Source organism: Triturus cristatus, chromosome 7 (genome assembly GCF_964204655.1).
Source record: "Triturus cristatus chromosome 7, aTriCri1.1, whole genome shotgun sequence".
NCBI lineage: Eukaryota > Metazoa > Chordata > Amphibia > Caudata > Salamandridae > Triturus > Triturus cristatus.
Window position 1 is genome coordinate 1061348582 of NC_140590.1, and position 25555 is coordinate 1061374136.

Genomic DNA, 25555 nt, shown 5'->3' on the forward strand with positions numbered 1-25555 from the left:
GTTGAGACAGGAGGCCATCACAAAGGGGCAAACGGATCGGAGGATATATACTCATTGCCAAAAGCTCCAGACATCAAACTCTACTTGTCCAGTCCAGAGACACTAGGATGATTTGGGCATAGTCTTTCCTGATCTTCTTCAGCACTCTGGGCATGAACAGATATGCTCCCAATAAGGTTTAATAGGAGACTGTTATACTGTATCTGTAGTCTGTCTTTGCGCTTTACTCTCTCTGTGTCACGTCTGTGGTGGAATGTGAGCACTGACATGTTGGGGTTCTGGTCAGTTACTTGCTGGATCAGTTGGTGTAGTACTTTCCTGTCGTCAGTGTCTTACTTGGAATGAAGTGGCTACCTCAGAGACAGTAGAAAGCACAATCGATGTTCAGAATAAATGTCACCTTGAGGATAAGCATTATTTTTAATTCAATGCCCTGATGAAGCCGTTATTGCAACATGTACTGCGAAACACCCATTAGCTGTAGATTTTAGATCATATAGCGATTATAGAAGAACATTTCTCCTGGAATTTATAGTTGCCTTTTGAGTGGAAATGAATTTGAAAATTGAAGCAAAATAAGAGAAAAATAAAACCTGACAGTATTAAAGCAAGGACAAATAATTACGTTAGTGTTGGACAACAACTTTTGTATAAATAAAAATAAGAAAACCGTTTTTCGAAAAATACACTCATCCCCTAAATGATACAAGTCAAATTTTGAATCCGGTTATGTGACTATTTTTAAATTGTGAGAGAAGGTAGGTGTCTGTGACAGGGAAGGTTTGAGTATGTGCAGGTCCAGTGACGCACATTACATTACTCGGTGTCATTTCATCCTAAGAAAACCCCAGTACTAAGATCCTGCTCTTCGGTTTAAAACAAAAAGGTTAGTTCTTTGCATCGTTATTCAATTATTAATAAGCAATTAATGTCAGTACAAAGAGTTCAATAAATACAATCCTCACACCTCAAATCAAACTGACACTATGTGCATTTGTACTCTGTGGGGGCTCTGAGATCTCTTCCTTTTTAGGTCTCGGGACCATCCGGTCTGCCGAAGGCAGAACCGGAAGTCCGGAGATTTAATGTTTTGGAGAAGAGGGGCTTGAACCCGCCCCTCTTCTCTCCTCTTCTCCATTGGCTGGCCTCTTGAATGCTGGCCAGCCATTGGAGAAGAGGATCGTCTCTCCGATCAGGCCCCGTCCTTTTCGGATTCGGGGGCGTGTTTTTTTCAACAAATATAATTATCTCCTCCAGCCAATGGCTGGAGGAGAGAAAAGAAAAACACGCCCCCGAATCCGAAAATGACGTGCTTGGCAGCCCACAGACCGATATCTCCTACTTGACAAGGCGGGAGAAGAGCCCTCTCGCAGTGTCCATCTCTAATGGGCTCCTGGGCCTTGTTTAAGTACCACCCAGCGGAGGGCACTCAGGCAGTTTGAATTCCTATGCATAACATTCGCTTAGTCAGTTTACCCTAGTCAGTTGTGCTGCTCTTTTGTCAGTGTTTTGGACAACAGCAAGCCATTGGACAAAGTACATATGTTAATATATTGATCTAGCACTGATTATTTTACCATGTGGACCTTTTCTGTTCGGAAATGTAAATCTTTTAGTAAACGTCTCTCCTCCGCCACGTATTTAAGTGGGAGGCCCGCACTACGCTGGTTAATGATTGGATCGTAAGTGGCTCGCTAAATTCCCAGTGAAGGCTGCTCCTAATTCAGTGAGACAAGGTGTAAAATACTAAAGTAGACTTCTGGTACTTTAAACACACGGTATTCAAACCATTTTCAAATAATGCCTAAACGCGAACACTGCAGCGAGGGTCTGCCTGCTCAGAGTTCAGTTGCGTATTATGTTCCTACATTGGACTGGAGCCCGCTGCACATCAGCGAGGTCTGTCTCTTCCTCGAGTCTGATGGCTGCGGGTTGTCTGACCTGTAAGGTAGCTGATAATGAGGACGTCAAGTCCAGAGCGTGGACGGAATCCGTCTGATTCAGACCCTTGCTACTCCTGGGACCGGTTTGTAAATCTCGGCACGCCCCCTCCTCAGCCGATCCTGCGACTAAAATCATAGTACCATTGTATTTAATGCAGCAAAGGTGCTTTTTTTGCTATCATTCCTTAGGAGCCAGTGAAAATGAAGATCGTATAAATAATGGTATCCATACACATAAAACTGTTAGCAGCTGCTGTGTGCCATGGCCCTGCCTGGGAGAGAGCAGCCTTCGACTGCCGAAAGAAGGGCCGAGCTTGCACCCATTCAATACCTGGCTTCTCGGCAGAGATTACCAACGCTGCTGGAGAGGATGTGTATTATCTATCGTTCTCTCGCTTCTTGACAGAGTAAGGTTTCGGAGCGCTTTACAGTGTTGGTTATGATGGAAAGGCGAACGAGAAAGGGTGCTTATTTTTTGCAGTTTTTAAATGAAACAAAAAGTGCCACCATGTGGCAAACTGTCATAACAAGCATTTACAATGCAATAGTCTCGGCATTGGTAAAGTTAGAGCTATTGGCATTGCTCATGACATTGTTTTTGTTTATATTTTTGTTTTTAAAACATTTAACCCCTTCGATGCTGCGCAGATTCCGCCGCTGTGCTGGCGGAATCTTGCGCGGGCGGGGTCATGACGGAATGGTTCCGTCATGAGCACAGCTCAACCGTGGGTCATGACGGAACCATTCCGTCATGAGCACCGAAGGGGTTAAAGAAACGGCATTGTCATGAGCAATGCCAATAGCTCTAACTTTAACAATGCCGAGACCGTTGCATTGTAAATGCTTGTTCCCTATTTAAGTGGGGTTACTGAGGTTCTCATTCTCTCCTAAAATCGCGTTTTTCTCAAGCCAGCTTAACCAGTGTGCCAGCAGCAAAATTAACACAAAATAGCATCTCCCATGTTCCCTTACTCTGTCGGCGCATGTGGCTTGACAAACCGCGCAATTTTAGGAGAGGGTCAACATCTCAATGCTTCCGGTTGACCTTTCAAAACTTGAAAATGCTTAATAACTACAAATTCACTGAGAAATAAAATCTACATCTGATCTATTTTGAAAAGCTAGCATACTGCAGTAGCAGGTGCACGTATATTTTATAAAGCATGTTAAAACAAAAATGAGGACGAATCTGTCATAAAAAAGGAATTGGAACTGAAAAAGACGACTAAGATAATATTCAGAACCTGTTCAATAGAATGTCCTACGAGTTACTAGGAAGTTGATCGTATTCAGTCAATCATTTGACACCTGCTGTTTTGAAGTCCACGTCAGACGTTTCAGCGTGAATAGATTGCGCATCCAGGTTGGATTGTCAGTGAGTGAAGATGATAAAATGACAATCTATCCACTATTCAACCCTGAAAGCCAGTGCTGCCAGTATAAAATTGTGAGCAATGAATGAGATTTTCCAATGGGGCTAGTAACAATGGTTCTTCCAGTAATGCATTATTTCTATGAGGCCCACCAATGTGCCACTTGGAATCCCTGTAAACTATGCCACCATGAACTTAGCAGTACCACCAGTTTTGCAGAGTCAGGGGGCAGAGATACCAAGGACCTCGCATTAACACCCCCTGACAACCATTTAAACACAGATGGGATTTCTACCAAGTGTATTGCATCCGGTCTACCTACTAGTTGTGCCCTGGCGGATTGTGCAGCCAGTTTATCACTGCCAGTGAGAGAAGCAGAGCACAATGGCTATATGCACTTTGATTGACCTATAGTCTGGATATCACTAACATTTAGTCTGTGAATCCACCACTGCAGGTAGGGACGGTTGTCAGCAAGGGACAAGTCCGTCCAGGAATAAGGTGCAAAACACTTGTGCACCGTATCGACACTTCCTGGCACAGCAGTACTTTGGGTGGGCATTAATAACTTCCAACAGGACTGTCATACTAATATTAATAATAATGTGGGCGCGTATGCACAAGTTCTGGAGCTTTTACTGGGCCAGTATTATTTTTTCAAAACAACAGCCCCCAGTATAATAAGAAACTTGCAACTCCTCCTTGCAGGACTTGCACACTTTAAATATGATGGTATCAACAGTTTCTTGCAAAGAGTGCGGGCGAGGGTAGGATTGTGCATGAGTTTCCCGCTTATCAAGCATACATTACTGCAACTACAATTCAAAATACAACGGACATGCATGTGATGTAGACAGACCGTACCCCACTTCAAAATCAAATCGCACGTACTCAATATAATTCACGTTGTATCTAATAAAAGCAATGCCGGGTTACAACAACCTAGACTAGTTCCCGCCCTTATCTACGCTGTTTAACGGATTTTTTAGCCAATGGAAGCTGTACTGTGGCGGCACAGGCGCTATACCAATGACGTGAAACATAACATCACGTTGCAGGCTGTAACCAAGTCCAAAGTAATGCTCACCTGCTGCTCTCCTATCCTGTAACCTGGACCGTCGGTAAGCAGGCGCCTCGATGCCCCATGGGATTCTCAACCAACAAAGCGCTCCGGATGAAAGCCCAATGTCTCCGTGGGTTCAGCCACGTGTGTCCATAAAGGTAAACGGTGTAGTTACAGAGGCTCTGCCAATCAGCGAGAGGGGGGAGACTCTGAGGCAGGAACCTGAATCTCTGATGTCACAGGGGAAACATTTCCACCTGACCCAGATCCACTCATGCGAAAAAATGCAAACACCAACAGGGCAGGGGATTAACGTCCACAAAAATCTGCTTAAGCTGAGAGAGGTGAAATCAGCTGCATTTTGGGACGAAAACGAAATATCTTTTTTTCTCCATGAGCTACTTACACTAGTTCTGAGATTGCCTAAAATGTCACGTAGAGCTCCCTGGATTTATAGTCTAAAACACGCGCTCGCTTTGGTGACGTAGTCATTTTCTCTTTTTCTGCCGTCCCACCTGGACGGTCTGGCCTGCTTTCCTTCAGAAGTAAAAGGTTTGTTATCTTTATGGGGCCATGTGTTTGGCCCCATAAAGATAAGAAACCTTTCGCGACGCACGGAAGGCTGATGAGCCCGTCCAAATGGGACGGCTCAAAAAGCCGAGCAAAAACATCACCAACAGCTCTTTTCCAAAGGCTGGCCACCGTTTAGTATCATGGTGACGCCAGCCAATGGAAAAGAGGGGCGGGGCCTAATGCCCTTTACAGAAATACCCTAAATCATTAAATCTCGCCAGCGAGACTGAGCATGTGCGCAGCCTACGCCAGGCGAGACCTAAAAACAGCCCCCACTGCTCCAAAACCAGCCTCCACCCTTCCGGTCCACTGGGAAAAGGCCGGCTCCCCGCTATGGCCAGTCCGGCCCTGTTACAGGAACACAAAGAGCCTTAGACAATCTGAAGCGTGGCTTTGAGACATGTTCTCAAAAATCTGCTATCTCTTGCAGTCCAGAAGTGAGCACAGGACGGTGCAACAATAAATGGATCATGCCACACAGAGGCTAAGACGACATTGAGAGGAGATGCCCTGTGGGCATTGTGAAGCAGAAGGCTGACACGCCTCTGCAGCGGACAGGGGAGTCTCAGCATGAACGGTGCTGCGAGCTCAGCAACATAGGTGGACAGGCCTTAGAAGGTTTGAGGGCTTATGTAACAGCTAGGCATGTACCCCCATGACATGAGAATTTTAAGGCCGTTCTTAAAGCTCACAAGATATTATTGCATGATTAATACAAAAGATTGTACCTCGGCACTCTCCAAGTTCAAATTTCTATTTGTTTATGGCTGTAAGCCTCAAAGATGTATAGACAACTCAAAGTGACTGCTCACAGGAAACACTAGTCCAAAAGTATGAATTCAACAGAAATCAGGTTTAATATAAAGTAACCTTAAATAAGCCGTGTTCCACTAGAAATCTACAATCATGTCTAGGACACCAATATCTAAAACAGTAATAAACTCAAAGCAGATATAGTCCTGTTGGTTATTTTTAAAACAGCAGAGGTATGGTTGGTATGTGGAGGTCCTGTTCTTAAAACCTCTTGGTTGGTAGCAGATGATGGCAGCCGACATGTGTTTCGTTACTTTCTGTAACTTTCTCGAGGCTTAAGCTAAGCAAGCACTGTTCCAAGTCTAGGAGATCCGCCCAACAATGTCCGGACTACAAGCCTTTCGGCGCGCAAAAATCAGGAGATAATGGTACCGAAATCCAATAATTCCTTATTCGCTGTAACCATCTGTCAGAAAAGATCCTTGATAAGGTCAATTCTACCTCCGACTTCTAGGAGCACGGTGATCTGAAAGGATGGGGATATGAAAATAAGCATCCTGCAAGTCCAACGCTACCAGCCAGTCTTGCGGGTCTAGGGCAGACAGGACCTGAGCAAGTGTGAGCATCTTGAACTTCTCCTTCCGGAGGAAGCGATTTACGTTCCAGAGGTCTAAGATAGGACGTAGGCCCTGGTCCTTCTTTGGAACCAAGAAGTAGTGGGAATAACAACCACGACCTACTTCTGGCGTCGGAATGCGCTTGATGGCCCCCTTGGCCAAGAGGGACGCAACTTCCTGCTGGAAAAGTGCCAAGTGATCCCCCGACATGCGGTGGCAGTGAGATGGCTGGAGGGGTAGACTTGAAGGGGAGGGAGTAGCCCCTTCGGACTATCTGAAGAACCCACCTGTCCGAAGTGATGGTGCGCCAGTGGAGGAGGTGATGGCGAATCCTACCGCCCACTGGCGTCCGGTGGGCCTGAAACACTGGACAAGGAAGGTTTTGAGGTGGTGGTGGCAGGGGCGGTGGTGGATTGATCCACCCGCTGGCCCTGGGACCCACCACGGCAGGCCCCACGACCGCGGCTGCTCTGAGGTTGCAGTTGCGTTGGCCGGCGGTTCTGAAAGGAACGCGCTTGGGCGCCTTGATCCTGACCTCGAAAGGAGCGAAAAGCAGACCCCGAGGAAGCGCGCATGGTGGTGACACCCAAGGACTGGGCCGTAACCAGAGAATCCTTAAAGCGTTTTAGGGTGCTATCCGCCTCGACACCAAAGAGGCGTGTGCCATCAAAGGGCATGTCCAACAGAGTGTTCTGGACATCCCCGGAAAAGCCAGTAGTTTGGAGCCAAGCGTAACGGAGGAGCGCCACCGTTGTGGAAAGAGCTCTGCCGAGGGAGTCAGCCATGTCAAGTCCACAACGGAGAGTGAATTTGGCAGTATTTCTCCCCTCGGTAATGGCCTGGGAGAGCACCGCCCAAGCTTCTACATGGCACTGAGGCAGCACCTGTGCACGGTGTCCCACACAGAATGTGAGTAGCGGCCCAACAGGTATTCACCGCCCGCAATCCAGAACTGGCAGAAGTGAAAATCTTTTTCCCAAATTGCTCCAGTTTCTTAGATTCCTTGTCCGGAGGAGCAGAAGGGAATGCGTTTGGAGAGGCAGAGGCCTGGACAACCAGACTCTGAGGTGTCGGGTGTTGTGTGAGAAAGCTGGGGTCGCCAGGCGCCGGGCGATGGCGGCGTGCTTCACCCTTATCCACAGGAAGCCCTGTGTTAGGTTTGTTCCAGGTGCTTACCAGGATGTCAGTAAGGGCGTCGTTGAAGGGCATCAGCGGCTCTGCAGAGGAAGACGCTGGCTGCAATACTTCAGTCAGGAGATTGGTCCTGATAGCCACAGAAGGGAGCTCGAGGTTAAGAGCCTCAGCCGCCCTTTGCAACACCACAGAAAGAGTCACAACCTCCTCCGTAGCCACGGAAGACGGGGACAGGGTACGGAGAGAAATCCAGATCGCCTGGACCTTCCATATCACCCTCCCAGTCCGGTTCATCCTCGCATTGAGCTGCGAAAGGGTCCTCAGACCCCTCCCAGTACTCCCCTTCATCCACCGGCTGTGGAAGAGGCCGGTAAGGACAAGGTGCCCGGGGAAATGGGAAAAACTCCCCACCTGGAATTGGTATTGGGGGGTAGTAGAACAATCCAGGATCAACGCAGTCCGGAGTCGTGTTCGGCGCCGAGGCCGGAGCCGCAGGGGATCGTGCCGGCGTAGCCGGGGCCAAAGGTGGTGGCACGGGGGCAGAACCACCCAACGGGCCCCGAAGTCGCTCCGGAGGGACCCGATGGGACGAACAAACGGCCCATGGCCAACAGAAAGACCTGTATTTCGTCCGAAGTCGTGTGGGGGCCCGGGAAGAGCAGGTAGGCCGCAGGCAACAACGGAGGCTCCATTGGAGCCGTGGGGGAGTAACCGCTTGCCCCCTCCACCGCGTCCCGTGACCGGTGAGGGGTAGACGAAGAGTGACGTCGCTGCTTCGACTTCTTATGACGCTGAGACTTACCTGTCCCGAATCCGACGACCGATTGTGTCGGCTTCGCGACTGGTCACTCAACCTCCCATGGAAGCGGGACCACGGGTGGCATGGAACCGATTGTCGGACCTCCAACAACTTTTGGGAACGCTCCTGCAAAGCTTTCAGCGCCATGGCCCGACAAACGGGCCACGCCTCGAGGTCATGGGCGTGCCCCAAGCAGAAGAGACACGTTGTGCGGGTCCGCCACCGACATGTTCCGACGGCAGGCCCTACAGAACTTAAACCTGGTCATCCCTACTACACCAGGAGTCGAGTATTCGACAAAAAGAGAGAAACAAGTTCTCAGAAACCAAGTTAAAATATTAACCAGGGGTACCGATCTCTCTCGGATCTGCGCTTGCTGGCGCAGAAAAAGAAAGAACTGATGCACGCACGCGTGGGCACGTCTAAGTAGCTCCGACGACGTCATCTCGGCCGCTCCGACGCCAGCGATGTACGCGGAGCCGCATGACGACGCCTACCAACGCGCAGGGGTACTGCTGACGAAAAACTTTCCGGATCCATTCTGACGCCTGGGGATATTCTAAGGTAAGGAATCTATCACTAATGTGTCTTTTTCAGATTAAGTTTTATGGTGTTGCTGAAGAGGCAGAAGATTGGGAGGAACACTGTTCCTGATATCCTGTCTGCTGGAGCCACTGCTGGACTGCAAAAACGCTGCGAAACCTATTGTGCAGGTGATGGCGGCTGGCACGGTCTATACACCACCATCATATCCCCTAAAAGGGCAAAATTGCTGTTAGGACCAACGGATTTGCGCTGAAAAACCACGATAATGTGCTCCACTAGGTTTTCTTTAAATCATTTTACAGCCTTTTTGAAAATCAAGCAGGAGCCACTGAAAAGCATGTACATAAAAAACACCTGGACGTCCCCGGAGAAGCCCGTAAACCTCATCCATGTTTACAGTCGAAGCACCATGTTAGATCATATAACCCTTTAGACAATCCGTGGTGTTCAGGGTTCAGTGAGAGACATTTAGCTGCATTTCAACAATTTTGAATGGTTTGGGCTAAGGGAGCCTGCAAGTCTTCGGGGACTGCAGGTTAGTCATCACCTACCAATTTCCAAACTGCATTGGGATAACGTCAAATAGAGCAGTTCACATTAACTGATCTCAAGGGAAGGCTTGCTGAAAAGAACGTACACTTGCCTAAGGTATCCAACTTGTTTTGACTTCCCTTAAAAGGGAGTGACTGGTAAAGTGCTAGGGTTCACTCTACTCATGGATACCTGCACCATCAAACTTTTGGGGGAAGGATACTGGGTCAGAACCTCTGGGTCGCCTGGGGCAGGTCTGTGCTGATGGGTGATTTCTCGGTTGGCTGGGTGCATGGTTTAGCCCAAATGCCCAGCAGTTTGCCAGTTAGAACCTCATTGAAGGGCAAAAGAGGTTCAGTTGGTGCCTGGCCAAGCTGTGGAACCTGCAGGAGTATGCTTGCTCTAAGACTTCATAGTGGAGAGGTGGAGATGAGACCTCAGTAGTCGTCCTGATAACAGTCACAAAAGAATAGCTTTTTTCTCTTACGTGTCCAGTTGGGGAACCAGCTCAGTGTCAGGTGAGGTGTAAAACCCAACGGCCTTCTGTAACTGTCAAAGGTGAGGCAAATTCATTTCCATTCCCACCATTGTCATCTCCATAAGGCTGACTATGAGCTGGTGTAATGTGTATGAGCGACTGCGCCATAGTGGAATCATGCCAGAGTCTGAATGGTTCAATATAGGTTGCTGTATATCAAGATCTGGATGTGGTCACAGCCGAGCTGAAGCTGGCTAGGAGCCAGAAACACATTAAGTTGTGCTAGTGGCGTTCGTGCCAGCATCAAATTTCGAGGGGCTCACGTGGGTTGTGGTCCCAAGCCCAACACTGATGTAGAACCCTAAGCGTGTTCTAGGGGCCCAAATGGCACCGAGGATCGACTCACATGCAGTAACCCAGCTGGGGGATCCTGAGAAACCTTGGGGCCTGGAGGAGCACTGGAGGGAACCAGAAGTGTGACAAAAATGCACAGCATAGATTCTCGAAAGGCTTTGACTTTCTGAAATATCACAGATGGGCTTTGGAACTCGGGGTGTATCAGGACGAGGGATGGAATCAGCTCCTTGGTGGAATGGGAGTGAGACCGAAAGGCACAGTGATGCCTTTGTGCATTCTCTAGAGAGTGGGGGGAAGGGGCATAGTCCCACTTGGACTTCTTATGTTTCCTCTTTGACTAACCTGAAGACTTCGACCTCAAGGAAGATTTGCCTAGGGAACGACTTTGGGAGTGGGTCCGTGTTCTAAACTTCCTGTGCTTTGCCTTCTGGAGACTCTAAATCTCACATGCCTTTCAGGTTCGTCTGGCACTGTCATTGCAGTCCTTGGAGATGTCCAATGAGCCTAGGACACAAAGCCAGGCCTCATTGGGATTTGTCAGACACATCTATTTGCAACTGTTTATACAAGGCTTAAACCCTGTAGTCTTAGGTGGCGACATCCCTTGAGCTCTGGAACCTTTTCTGAAGGAACATCTCTTCACAAGTAAAAAAAAACTAGTAGTAGAGCTCCAGATGTGCACGTGAAGGTGTGGAAAGAAAGGAAAGGACATCAACATGCATGGGTGGCTCTTATATGTGACTCATTACTTCCGGAGCAGAACGGTGTTAACACAGAATTACATGGTGCATCTGCCAGAGCACTGCTATGAATTTTCCAGATTCAGCCAGGTGCCTTAGGATATTCACAAGTTGAGGAATCTGCAGTTACAAGTATCCATCAGAAAATAGTCGCCTATATGACATTCGAGATCAGCTGGAAAAAAGCTATTTATTTTCCTTTCTCAACAACTTCTTTCCACAATTGCTTACGATTGATTGAGAGTCGTTGGAATTCCAAAGAGCTCACAGACTTGGATGTGGAGACAGACAATCTTCAAATGGATCAGTAATAGCTTACATTCTGCAACAACAGCACGTTTACGCTATTCTGCAGGTGATGGTGGGTGTCCTTTAAACTTCGCAGGCATGATGATTCAAGTGGCAGCAGACTTTTTCCAGGAACCTGCTATCAAATGTTAGAAATTCTAATAACTTGACTGATAAATGAGAGTATAAAATATGGTCTGCTGGAACTGGCTGTTATGATTGTTATTGTAAATATTAAGACAGAATTTTTTGAGCCCGTGGAGCTGGCAGACTTCCTTGATCACATCAATATCTCCACGGTAGATAAGGATGAGCCTCAGGAGGGCACCACTGCTGCACAATGCATCAGAAATCCTGGCAGGAGTGACATTCTGCAGCAGATTCACAAGGCGTGAAAGGAGCTCGCATCATGGCGTTCAGACAGCAAGGGTCTGGAAAAAGGGACTGAACCTCTACTCTAGGGGAGGGACTAATATCAGTCTCCTTTGAACAACAGAGTGCAAGACAGAGTACTGATCTGATATCACCAGCACTATGCATCCACCTTTATCAATCTTGAATTGAGGGGTGTGTGAGATGGTGACAGGGAGGCATACAACCCCTATGATACTTTTCCATTTTCTAACATAGTTTTAAATCTCCCATGGAATGTTTAAGGTTGTATTAAACCTGGTGTTCTCTTGTTCGCTCGAGGTGAGAGTTCTGACTGCATATTAAAGTTTAAAGTTCATAGTTTGAGAACTCTGGTGTTTAGTTTAGGCTATAGATGGGTACCAGAGGCTTAGGATTCCATTTTTCTTCCCAGTTTTACTCTTAGGAACACAGTATCAGGTATGCCCCCCTTCCTCTCTTGCTCCCCCCTCAACCCTCACATGTAAGTAGTCCACGCAGCCCCCTGATTGGGCACCTAACACTATATGGACATCAACCCTCCCAAAATTAGAAGTTTAAGGGATAGGAGCTCACTATCACATCAACTACGTATTTTGACCATGAATGCTAATGTTAATGGCTTGTAAAGTTACATGCAAAGGAAAATAAGTTTTACACTTTTTGAACAGTAAGTGGGCTGACATTGTATTGATTCAAGAGACCAACTTACCTCCATAGAAAGGGGATAAAATGAAAAACGGCCGTAATACGTAGAGTAACTGGCATCATCCATATACACTTAGATAACACCGCAGTGGGTGGGACCAAGGTGAATGGGATGACTATTTCAGTATGGGAAACAGTCAGTCTTAGGTAGACCCTGAGGGATAATATGCTTTTACTAAGCTAATGGCTAGGGGACAGACTTTAACAATAGGCTTCTATTTACCCAATGCCCAGAGAAAAAGTTTAGCTCTTCCTCAAATTTGTTAGAATAAGAGTACTCATTTGAGGAGACTGGAACTTGGTCTCGGACCGCACTGAACATTAAAAGGCCTGCCTACATGGTAACAGTGGACAGGATAGAGTGGTCTTACGAGATCTGCCTACTGACTGTAACTAAGTAGAAATGTGGATGTTAAAACAAGACCAGGAATATACCTTCCTGTCGCCCATGCATAGGACCCTCTCTCAATTAGATTACTTTCTGCTGGTGGGCGATCTTCACAAATTGCAGGATGTAGAAATTATTTCAGGCAACATCTTAATCACTCCCCTGTACAATTGAATTTGCAGTTGGGACAATTCACTATGCCCCATCTTATTGGAGAATTCAAGTCAACTATTATAAGCTCAAAGAAGATATGCACATTTTGAACTATTATCTATGAATTAATTAAAAGGACAATAACACCCCAACAGTTTCTGTACAACTTCCATGCACTGCATGCAAGGCAACATGTTAGGGGCAGAGGATGAGGGACTCGGTACTCAAAAATCAAAAGGTGTGGAAGAGCACTCCCTGTTAGAACAAGGAAAATCAGGAATCTGGTTATTAAATGGATCTGACATTACTAGGCAGCCTGGAAGCAGTGAAACTATTTCACAACCGTTCGTATAGTAATGCGGCTGAAATAGAACTAACTACACTCAAATATAGACAACACTGTCAAGCATACCAACAGGCTGCTGGGGCACCAGGTGAGACAGAGGGAGCACCAGGTGAGACAGAGAGAGCCCCAACTCACCATACCCTTAATTTAGGATGACAATGGTACTGCATCCAGAGGACATGGCGGAGACTTGTATAGTTCTATGAAAAACAGTATGATTCTACAGGAGGTGAGGCGAGGTCACGTGAAAGAGAAGTTATGCAGGCCTTATAATTACCTACTCTAAGTGATGAGGCATGGAACTTCTGAGTGGGGTATAAAGCTGGAGGAGGATGACTTGGCAATTTCAGCCCTGCTTACTTGCAAGTCCCCTATGGAGGATGGATTCTCTGAGGGAATTTTGCAACGCAAGTAAGGTCTAGTTCCCCCTAAAGCCATCAAGGAAGCAGACCATAGGGCCTAATTTCCAATAACACTATCTTCACATTACGGCCTACGGACGGAAATAACTGCCTGGATTAAGGGAATTATAGGCCGGTTTACCCTATAGATGTGGTTATTAGGATCCTGTTCAAGATACTTGCGATGAGCTGCTTGAAGAATCACCTGCCAACACTTTCCTATTTGCTGTGGGACAATAAAGATAATGTGGAAAAGGTTCTCGCCATTTTGCTAGACATGGGAAATGCCATTTACCATGTTCAATGTGGCTACCCCTTCCAGATGCTGGAAAAGCTTGGACTGGGTTCAGACTTCACTTTAACGGTTAAATGACTTGATTAGGCCCTCATTTTGCACATAAACTGCAGAGGTTTACTCTCCTTTGCAGTGACCATTAAAATGGGCACAAGACTGAGGGGCTCCTTTATCTCTAGTGTTGTTCTGGTTATCCTCTGCACTGAGACCCCAACCGCAACCTGCTCTGGTAAGCCATTTCAAACACCGAAAGACACCCCTGCACCTGTCCACCCTGGGCCTTGGCGAAGAGGACCAAAGGTGACCCTACATCCCCTAACATCGCAACTTACCTGTCCAGTTTATGGTTTCATTCGACTGGCCTGAGCCCTTGCCCTATTGGGCCTTTCTCCATTGCTTTGCATTGGGTGCCCGTCACTGTGTGGGCACGCTGAACACAGCTGCCCCTGTGCCGTTGGTGGTGCAGTGTTGATGCTGCTTTGAGCCCTGCTTGGTGTTTGCCTCAACCCCCGTAAACTGGTCCCCAAGCCGCTGCTACTTACCTGTCCGATTGCCCCAATCCCACAGTTCAGAGGACCAACCTGCCCGATGTGGTCGCTTGTCAGCCTGGAAAGAATCAGTGGATTCTGCATCCCACCGGGTGTCTGCAGCCCTGCAAGGGTACACTAAATTGGCTTTGCAGATGGGCTGGGGGAGGGGAGGCAGATGGTGGACAGAGCGGGCACCCAGACTTGGCCTCGGGGGCAGTGGTCATCAGGGCCTCTCCTGAGAAACTGGTAGGTTCTCCTGCTGGGATGGGGTAGGCTACCAGTACAGAATGCCTCTGCTGAAGCTATGAAAAGAATGGTGGAAGTGTGGCTGGTGAGACTGGGCGGATAGGCCAAGAGAGTGAGCGGTAGCGGTACTCTCTTTGAATTGTTCACAGGCAGAGTCTGCCTTGTGCCCGAACCAGCAAGTTTCATCGAACGGCTTGTCCATTAGGGAGGACAGGATGTCGACCGATAACCCAGTGAATTATAGCTACGCAAGCAGCAGATGGCGACAATAGTGCCTATGGCAAGCCCAATGGAGACAGTGGTATCGAAGCCACAACAAATTGTGAACTTAGCTACATCACAACCATCCAGGATGGCCTGTGAGAAAACAGGTCAAAGGTCTTTCAGTTCATCAGGGAGGAGTTGTGCCTATGAGACCTAAAGGGCGAGAGGCATTGATTGACCGCAGAACCAAATCAGCGGAGAACAAGTGTTTTTCAAAAGTCTCGACTCTTAGATTCACAGTCAGGGAAAATGTTGGTCCAGATACTGGAAGCTTGCACCACAAGACTCTCTGGAGAGGAGTGCTGACAGAGAAGTCTGTTCGCCTGGAACAGGGCAATGGCACCTGTTAATTTGCTGGTTAACTCAAGGGCCAGTACATGGTTTAGCTCAAGCCCCTAGAACGGAATCCCTCAAGGGCTCATTGAATGGGAGGAGAAGCTCAGAAGTAGTCTGGCCAGGCTTCAGGACTTCGGTCAGTATGTTAGTTTTGACCTCCATAGTGGGGAGCTGAAGGTGGAGGTCTTCAGCCACCCTGTGCATGACCATAGCGTAGGCAGCAGATTCTTCGGTCGCTGGGCCAGGATGGAAGAAAAAGGTGGATTCCGGAGAAGTGTCTAGTCCATTAGCATCTTGCAAGTACTCATTTCAATTGTCAGCGGCATAGGACTGAGTGAACTCACCACTGATCAGGAGTTTGTGCCAAAAAGAAAATGCAAGGAGTGTTGCCTGCCTGGTGGCAAGGCGAGAGCAAAAACCTTTGTCGGATTTGGTTGAGATATTTGTTGAATTTGGGCCAGATTCAGTGCCGAAAAGGACAATCTGTGTTATCTCTTCGTGCTGCAAAGTTGGAGTCGACATGCCCAGGCCTGGATTGGGTAAGGGTGCCAAGGGCGGTGTCGGTACTGAAGTTATGAGCAAAATTGGCACATGGCGTAGAGCTGGCAATGTAGTGATCCAGCCGGTAGCAATCCAGGTGATAGGACTGTCGGCTCCAAGGAGACTGAAGATGCACCAGAGGGCGTTGGTAAAGAACCGAAGAACCAGAGAATTGCTAAGCAAAACTCTTCGATTTGGCGAGGCATGGCTGAAGGCCCCGAAAACTTGGGCTGTGTCACAACCAGCTGCAGAATCTGCTCCGAAGCCAGCCAACTTCGGAAGAAGGCGTTGGCGCTGCCAGGAGCTGCATCAGGGGAGTGGGAATGGTGTGAAGGTGTGAAACTCCGTTTCAACTTCCTATTTTTTTTTATGCTTACCTGAAGATTTGGAACACAACGAAGACTGGTCCCGAGAGCGGCTGCGCTGACTTTGGGACCGGGAAAGAGCTTTCACCTTGGAGCACGACTTCGAGCAAGGAGTGTAACATACACTGTAGCCCTGTGATGATGGGGGGGGGGGGCGGGTCCCAACACTTCAGGTGGCACCCAGCCTGTCAATGGGGCCCCCATTCGACCCAAGCCCAATAAATATCTGTGATAAATGGGAAATGTAGGGCCGCTTCTCACATTCTGCAAGGGGGTCTCATTTTGTGTTACGCCACTGCTTGGATCAGTTTGGTGCTGCGTCTTGTACTTGGCAACATAATGTTTCGCCTTGCAGTCCCTGATGGCCTTCATGTTCCTTGACGCACATTCCCCGCATGTTTTAGAGTTGTGGCCGGAGCACACAGTAAACATGGTAGAGTCTGTCACCGGCATCTGTTTGAGACAGTCCTTACAGAGCCTAAAACCTGTTATCTTAGGGACTGACATCCCTTGCACACTGTGGGCAATTTGGAGAAATAGCTGACAAAAGCACTCTCAGATGAGAGAAGCTCCAGATCAGCATCTAGAGATGCAGAAAGAAAGAAACTGTTCTCAGTGAGTGGGAGTGGCGCCTCTATTGGCCCTGCATGTCATTTCCGGAACGGCGTCAGTGGGAGTCACATGGCGCCACCTTCCGGCACGCAGAGGTACTGCAAAAAAAAAGTTTACGCATCTAACTCCTGGGGAGTATTTAAAAGGTGAGGAGGAATCTTCGGCCAGAACTCACTATCAGAAAGATTAATTACGGCTGCATGAGTGACAGGTCCACAAAGCAATGAAGGTGACAAGCTTGTAAGATACAGAACTGGTCCATCTGTCTGCCTCCTTTTCAAAGAGCGCCCGCGAACGCCCATGGCCATGCTCTCACACGACCTCATACCAGGGGCGTAATGTAAACACTATCAACTCCTGCAGGACAGGACGGCCACCGCTTCGAAGGTCTCCAACCCTTCAGGGGCCCCATTCACTCAGAGAAATGAATATCTGTGTGATATGGAAGACTCGGGCCCCATCATTTTGCATTATGCCACTGCCGACTATTGGCGATTGAGGCTAGGCAGGTCTGAGCATGGCACAGGACATAGGCCACATGCTGGCTCAGATGTGGATTCCAACTGAACAGCAAGCTGCAGCCTCTCTTAAGAAAACATCTTGCTAAAAGAAGGAGAGCTGCTTTCACACCGTAAGTGCATAAATAAATTAAAAATATGCTTTCTTGCCTTCCATCAACATTTCAGTTTAAATTGTATGCAGAACAGACACAAAAAAAAACAAGACTATCGGCCTGATAATGAACAGTCTGGCTCAGGGCAGACCTATAAGGCACACTGTGTGATCTTGACCAAACCAACTGATTTTATTATTAAGCAGAACTAGAAAATTACAGCATGCATGACCAATGTGAATCCTTGAACTAAACAGCCCAAACCACTTGATTTATAGATTTCATTTTCCATAACTGCATAGTTTTGAAGAAGTTAAATACGTAAAATATATATATATATATATACACATACACACAAGTATAGATGGACTCGTTGTAACATGGTCAGAGCGTTCTTACTTAACTATATCTAAGATTGCGTGTAGAAACTGTGAACTTTAATAAATGTCTTTCAAATATGTGTTATCTAATGTATTACATCGAAACAGAAATATGCTAGATAAAGAACTCTGCTAGAATGTTCAAGTGTCTTGTTGACGTTTTAGGTGCCTTCCGTGTTGTGATTTACATAACAGGCCTCTCGGTGGCTGGACTCCTCCAGTACACGGTGCCAAGTCAAACCACTGGACCGCTTCTGCTTGCCTGTTCCTAGGAAATGTGTGGTGCCCACCTCGAAGCCTGGCAGCTGAGGGCGGATGCCTGAACGCCGAAGATGGGCCGTTTTCAATGATATCAGTTCTTCCTAGTTAACCGCTGCCATGCCGTGCTGCGGTCGGGGTCCAAGACCCGCACTGACGATGCACTGGAGGGTTCAGATGAGTTCAACAGTCTGCAGTGGTGCACTGCTCCTCAGCAAAGGTTGCAGCAGGCTCGCAATTTGGCACGTGACCAGCCAGGCCCATGTGTGTCGAGTCGTCATAGGAACAAGGAAAACATTCCCCGTAATGCTGAGGAAGAGATGCGCTGGCACACGCATTATTGCTAAATCCAAGGCCGTTTCTAGATAATTTAAGAAGTTATTATATAAAGCTGTTTGAAACACTGCCAATCGTGCGGCCCATTCACGCCGCGCATCAAAACAGCACATTGCACGCGTGTCCTTCGGCGGGCTTCTTTGCCTAGAATAAATCTGTTAATGTCGTCAATTTCTTCTGAGGTAGTTTGTAAAAATAACTTTTATTAACTTTGCTGATGTTCTTTACGCTTTATCGTGACTCCGGCCCACATAGCACTCTCCTGACTGCCCCTTTCTACCAAAACTGTGGGTTTTCAGAAAAACAATTTCCAGCTCTGGTAGCACTTTGTTGTAGGAAAATGACTGGGAAAACAGACACGGCCAGTCCTAAAATCGGTCTACTGGGGGTAATTCTGAAACAAGGAAGCAAACAAGTGCCCGCATGTGAGAAAGGAACTCATATTGGCCAATCAAGGGGCAGTGAAGAGGTGGGAGATCATTTACCCCTGGAATTGTAGGGTGGGTTCAAAACGTGGAGTGGGCTACGGGAAGGGTGGAGGGGTAGGATCTCACTTGAGAACAGGCTACCTTTAATGCAGCATCAGATGCCTCTCCGCTCACATAAAAAAAAAAATATATTTTTGGTGACAATTGGATAATTTCATTAACTTCTTAGCCATAGGGAGATGAAGTGATTTGTCCAGAATCACAGGATATTAAGCCGACGCTGAGGCTCGAACCTGGTTCTACAGTCTGCAGCACTGGCCGTAAGGCCACATCCTCTCCCCATAAGTCATGAAGTGACTTGTGTAATGACCTCAGATATTAGAGGTTCAGTGTTCTGACATGCTCTGGGTATATACAGCGTCCCTGCCAGTCACACAAGGTAGCAGCAGCAGGTTAGAGAGTGGAGAGGTCTTTCTATAAGTGGAACAAAGTAGAATCGGGGTATTTGAAAGCTGCCCTGTTCATGCGGGACTCCGAGGATGAGTGTATGAGCGCGAGAGAGAGCAAGCGCGAGAGAGAGCGAGCCCGAGAGAGCGAGCCCCCGAGAGAGAGAGAGCCCCCGAGAGAGAGAGCCCCCGAGAGAGAGAGCCCCCGAGAGAGAGAGCCCCCGAGAGAGAGAGAGCCCGAGAGAGAGAGAGAAAGAGAGAGAGAGAGAGAGAGCGCCCGAGAGAGAAAAAGCCCGCTAGAGAGAGAAAGAGAGCGCGAGAAAGACAGAGAGAGAGCGAGAGAGCGTGCGAGAGATAGCATTGTTATGGCAAACTGAATGAACAGTGGTCATGCTGTCTTATCATTAACCAGGTCAGACAAGTGAAGTTCTAAAACTTAGGCACCAAATAACTTTCCCAGATCAGAAAGATGGAGCCCTCCTCCCATATTCAACTCAACAGTAACCCAGGGCACTGTACACTGTGCAGTATTTGTGAAACTTACGCTTCTCTGAGGTGGACAAAGTAGGGAAGAGCGTCAACGGGCGTTCGCTGCAGGAGGGAGGCTTCGAGTCGGTACTTCGCTTACGTGCTAAAAGAAGATGCGAATTTGCTTGTGGTGCCTCCGGCACTGTGGTAAATATCTAGTAAGAGAAGAAAGATGCAAGAAGTTAGATGGTTCCAAGCTGGGTGTCTCCTTGATAAAAGGTACATCTGAACTTACGACTCCTCTTAGGCGGTTTTATGGAGCGTGACACTGACTGAACACTAGTCTAGATAGCCTACAACAGTACAAGGCTGCCTTGAAATTTCATAACTTGGAACCCCATTTTGATTCTCACACAAATCTAGGTGTGAGCTGCGCATTCAGTAAACACCAGTTACACGGGGTACTGCACTTTGCACTTCATTCAGTTTTTACCATTCGACCCCCAGAATGAGGAATAATTGGTTACCTGTGCATGTTTTTTTTCAATACGAAGTTGCAGAAACTCAGATTTCGAACATTTCTCTGTATGATTTGAGCCAGGATTTGCCTGGCAAAAAAACAGACAGGAAAACAAAATACCTGTGGGGTGCACAATTAATGCCGGACTCAAATTCCCAACTCTGCTGCAGAAAGGAGTTGATGGTAGAACTGGGATTAAATCATGCTTCAAATGGGTCCCTGGTGCACTTAAGATGACCACAACACCTAAACCGCAGGATCCCCATTACTTACCGTGACCCAGACCTTTCTCTTTACCAGGCATTCTTCCAAACCACTATTGCAACTCCAACAGAAGGAAAAGATACAGCAAGCGGGCAAACAAAAATAATATGTAGAAGAGAAGCACCATGATTACAGCCACATGTAACCAGATTTACTGAAAAGCACCACCGTAATATGCGGAGATTTAAAAAACACAACCGTTTTTACAATCAATAAGCAACGTTTCATGTGTTCAAGTATGACCAGCGAGGCGTGCACGACCATGGGTTCTGACTTGTGCCAAGAGCAAACCCGCCGGTGAGGATCCAGTGGGGGGCCCCTCCTGAGCCTCTGGGGCCAGAGGGGCTGGACTGCCCAAATATGAGACGCATGGCCTCGTAAAATTCTTTAAGCTGGGCGGGGGTCGCTCCGGTTCCAGAAAAGTCAGGGAAGCGCAGAGAAGACCATGACTCTGGGTTCATTGAAGTGCGAAACCTTGAGTGCCGAAACTCACAAGCCTCAGCAGAATACTTTGATGGGTACAGCAAAGTCGAAGACCTTTTGGACTTTTTCAACTTCTTATGTTTGTGGGACTTTCCTAAGACTTTGAGCGGGACGACTACCTCAAGGAGAAGTTCTGCAAACAGTCCCGGGCACTCAAGAGTTGCGGGTTAGGAGCTTGAGGGATCACTCCCTATGTGCCTTCAGGTGCATGACACAAAAGTCATCACAGGTCATGGAGTCGTGGTCCCTTTCCAAGCACCACAAAGAAACCAAGTGTGGGTCTGCCACAGACATCTGCCCGTGTGGGCATCACATGGTTTGAAACCATCCGGTTTCTTTGGAGACATCCTGTCACACCAGGAGAGCAAATCTCTCAAATAAGGGTTTGATAAAAGTCGAGAAAAAAGCCAGTCAGATAAATACTGAAAGTAGCTCTTCACAGGTCAGAGCTATCTGGTGCGTAAAGGAAATAACAGACGTCAGCGTGCTGGGGTGGCTGGCGCCTATATAGGTATCAAGCACGTCATTTCTGGTGTGGCACCGACGCAGAGCCAAATTTCACCCCCTACAGGCGTGCAGGGGTACTGCTCAAAAACTTTCACATCATATCGTCTATCACCTGGGGAATATTCTTTGGTAAGAATCTTTGGCTAAAAGTCTCTACCCGATGACAAAGTGATTTACCTTCTGTAATGCTTAGAATGCCACCCAAGTGCCAGATTCGAGCCAGAAAAAGTTCCCATAGTACTGCTCACATGCACCAGTTATGGGCCCCAGAAGTGAGTAAGCTGAACTACAAATGAGCTCCCCCTGAGTGCTAAAATCAGATTCCTCTCTTTTCCCATTCTGCACACTAAAACACAGGGTCATTAACAATTTTTGGTAACAGGGTGCTGAGTACTAACTTGGGACTTCTTAGATGTTTAGGTCACTCCACAGAGTGAGAAAGTGGGTGTGTGGGGGGGGGGGGGAGAACAGTGAGAAATTTGTAATTAGAATAACCTCCAGAAAAGACATTGCCAAAGGAAAGTAATGTGTCCTTCTGATGAATACTCGTAAACGCACATCTCTCATCTTGGTTCAGATGACAAAGCACTACATACCTAGGGAGAGAGTCTCTGGAGTGGACTTAGACCAAAAAGTCTTGCAGGAAGTGTCCTTTGTGCTGGACATGGCTGTCAAGGCACTAGTGCTTCATTAACATCTGAACCGATGCCCTTGCTGTTGCGTGACTGATATCAAGAACAGGAACTGCCTCCGTTAATGACCAACACAGTGTTCGGGACCGTGGCCCTAGTGGAATGGGCCCTCAGACCTTCCATGGGGTGTTTCTGACCAGTGCGCAGCAGATTTTAATGCAGAGGACTATCCACACCAACAAGGTTCACTTCTGCACAGCCCTCCTTTTCTTTGCTCCAGAGAACCACACAAGAAATTGATCAACCACTTGATAATTCTTGGTAGGATCAACGTAAAAGCTTACAGCTCTTCTGAGGTCCAACTGATTAAGCCTCTTCTCTTTCGAGGGGCAAGGGGGAATCAATGAACGCTATAAGAGATATGTACTGGAAAGTAAGGAAATCACAAATTTTGATAAGACTGCCGTCCCAAGTTCCCAGAACCAATTTGCCTGCCAAACATAATGGTGTAGGGAGGTTGCACTGACAGTGCCTGCAGATCACTTATGAGGCAAGCGGACGTAACCACAGTGAGGAAAATAGTATTCAGGGTCAGCACATGCAGTGAGCAGCAATGCATAGGTTTGAAAGGCACATTCATGAAGAATGTCAGGACCAAAATAGAGTTACACTGTCTCATCATAACAGGTGATCGGAACAAGGACAGTTGGTCTGGTACATGCAGAGAGGCCAAAAGGGCTTCAAGTTACTTTTTACAGTGCCCACTGCAAGGCTTTGCTGGGTTAGGAACAAAGCAAACACAAGCAGTTGACAACTTTGCTTGTTAAGGGTTTGTGTCCGGGGAATCACCCAGATTTCAGAATTATCCCAGGGTCCAAGACTTGATATATTTCATGAGGAGCATCTTGCAGTGAGGATGATATCTACCACCTCACGCGGCAGATCAAAAGCATTTAAAGCTGCTGCTCACTCTCCACACATGGAGGTGTAAGTTGCATATATTAAGGTGGAGGACCGTCCTGCTGCTGGGCAGGATGTCATCCTGTAGTTTTAGCCTGATCGGAGGACAGATATTCATGCACAGAAGCTCTGGGTATCACACATTCCGGAGCCAATCTGATCCACCAGGATGACTTGAGTCCAATTGTTGCTGATCTTCAGAACTTGGGGCAGAAGAGATAGTGGTGGAAAGCTGAAAAGGAGTTGATTGTTCCATTCCAGCCATAATGCTTCTCCACCACCTCAGGATGTAGACGCCACTCGTGATCTACCAGATGACATCTGCTCAGTTTGTCCACTCTGGCATTCAGGGACGCTGTCAGGTGGCTGGTAACTACTTCAACCATCTCAAGAGGTGCTAACATTCTGGTATAGGACCCTACTCTGTCTTGCTTGTTGCAGTACCTCGTCATTGGTGTTGTCTGTGAGAACCTGTACAAGCCTCCCATCGATGGACAACTAGAAGTCCTTCAGGGTCAAATGAATAGCTTTTAGCTCCAGTAGGTTCATATAGAGCCGGCCCTTCAATGGAGATCAGAACCCTCTGATCTCACATTGTTTGGGTAACTCAACTGAACAAAGTAGTGATCGGTCAGTCGCCACTGTCAGCTCTGAGCAGGGACGAGAGAGTGACTGCGGAAGGACATAGTGCGATCGATCAGCCATCATGACAGATCTTGAGAAGTCTCCTTTAACACATGGATGGAGAAGAAAAGGCAGCCTTGATGCTGTGTCCATTGGGATTTCAGGCTCCACTGCAGGGCTTGCATTTGACTTCTGGCATAGCTCCAAAAGAATGATGCAGTAGGCCAAGAAGCCAAGGGAGCCACCCTCACCTGAATGTCTGAAACATTGCACCATAGCCTGAATATCCTGTTCTCATTGCTGCAGCAGAAAAGTCCTGACCTCCACCATGTCCAGAATCACCTCAATGAATGGAAGTCACTGGGCGAAATAGGTGAGACATCGTCTTGTTTCTAGTTCAATCCAATGATGTTAAAAGTTCAACCACTGTCCGGAGGTGGTCAATGACTGGCTGCAGCGTGAACACCTTCAGTAGCCAATCATCGAGGTACAGGAATACTATAACTTTGGACCTCTGAAAATGGGCAGTGACCACCACCATCACTTTCGTGAACACAGAGGGTTGCTGGTGATCCTAAATGGGAGCACGACAAACTGAATTTGCTCCTGGCTGACCATGAACCACAGGCAAAACCTCTGGGAATGAGGAACAAGTATATGAAAATACACACCCTGTAATACCAAGGACACCATCGGGTCTCCTGGGTTCAGAGAAGATAGAATGCAAGACGGTGTCAGAATTTGGATTTCCATAGGAAGGCAATGAGGGGACGGAGGTCCATGATAGGCCTGAGGCCCCTGCCCTTTTTCAGAATTAGGAAATACTGAAAGTAACAACCCCTGTATTTCTCTGAATATGGTGCATCTCTACAGCACTCTTAGCTAGCAACAGGACTACCCCCGGAAACAGGCTGGACAGATCTTTTGCTGAAATCCATTCTGGTGTGGGAGCAATATGGAGTGTGGAAAAGGTTGGGAATAGCCTGTTTGAACAATTTGGAAGACACATCTGTTGGATGTCACCAGCCCGGGAGAAAGTGCTGAATCCAGTGCTGCCCACTGGTTGGACATGAGCAGCTAAAGCGCAAATTAAAGCAGTTTGCTGGCTGCTGTAGCAGGGAGAAGAGTTGGAACACTGGATTCTCTGCTGACCTACACACTTGCCTGCTAGGTCAATGTCTGCGTCTTGGAAAGTACTTGGCAGTTTGCTGCATCACTTGCTGCTTAGATGGCGTCTACCTATGCACCAGATCTATGGAGTACCCCCTAAATTTCCAGAACTGATGTGGAAATTGTTTGGGAGGGGTCAACGCGCCCTGCTAGTCTTGTACCACCTGAGCCAGGGAGGCCCAAAGGTCCTTGGGGAATGCTGGCAAGATCTTGCTGGTCATGTCCCAAAGGCATGTATGTATAAGCATAGACAGACTGCATTTGAGGATCTCAGTGCCAAGCTGGCAGAAGGTAACATACGTTTGCCAAAGGTGTCCATCCTTTTGGATGCTCGTTCTGGAAAATTGGTTGGAACTGACAATCATTACTTGTTGAATCCTGTACAACAAGGGTCTCTGGAGTGAAGTGCTTGGTAAGAAAATCCAGTTCACCAGGCACTGATCTATGTTGTCTATCCTCGGGAATAGTAAAAGCTGAGCAAGAACACAGATTCAACAAGGTAGCCATCTGAATATCTGTGAGGGCATCTTTAAGTAGGAGCAAGTTTCAGATGTTGATGGCCTAAGTTGTAGAATTTCCATTAAAACGTTTGCTTTAGTCTCAATTCAGGGCAGGTGTAATTCTAGTATCTTGCAGCCCACTGAATCACCACAAGGCTCTTTCTTCCGTTTGTGGACCAAGTGGCAGTCAAGCTCTG

General features: G+C 47.5%; 1 protein-coding gene across 3 annotated transcripts in view; it reads right to left on the reverse strand.

Annotated features, from left to right (window-relative positions):
* The window catches only part of ARHGAP26 (Rho GTPase activating protein 26), a 1692117-nt gene that overhangs the window by 422574 nt on the left and 1243988 nt on the right, over positions 1–25555 (reverse strand). For all 3 annotated transcript variants that reach the window (XM_085618129.1, XM_085618128.1, XM_085618130.1), the window contains exon 19: positions 19775–19913. In XM_085618129.1, coding sequence (XP_085474255.1) covers positions 19775–19913 — 139 coding nt within the window. The remainder of the gene's footprint in view (positions 1–19774; positions 19914–25555) is intronic.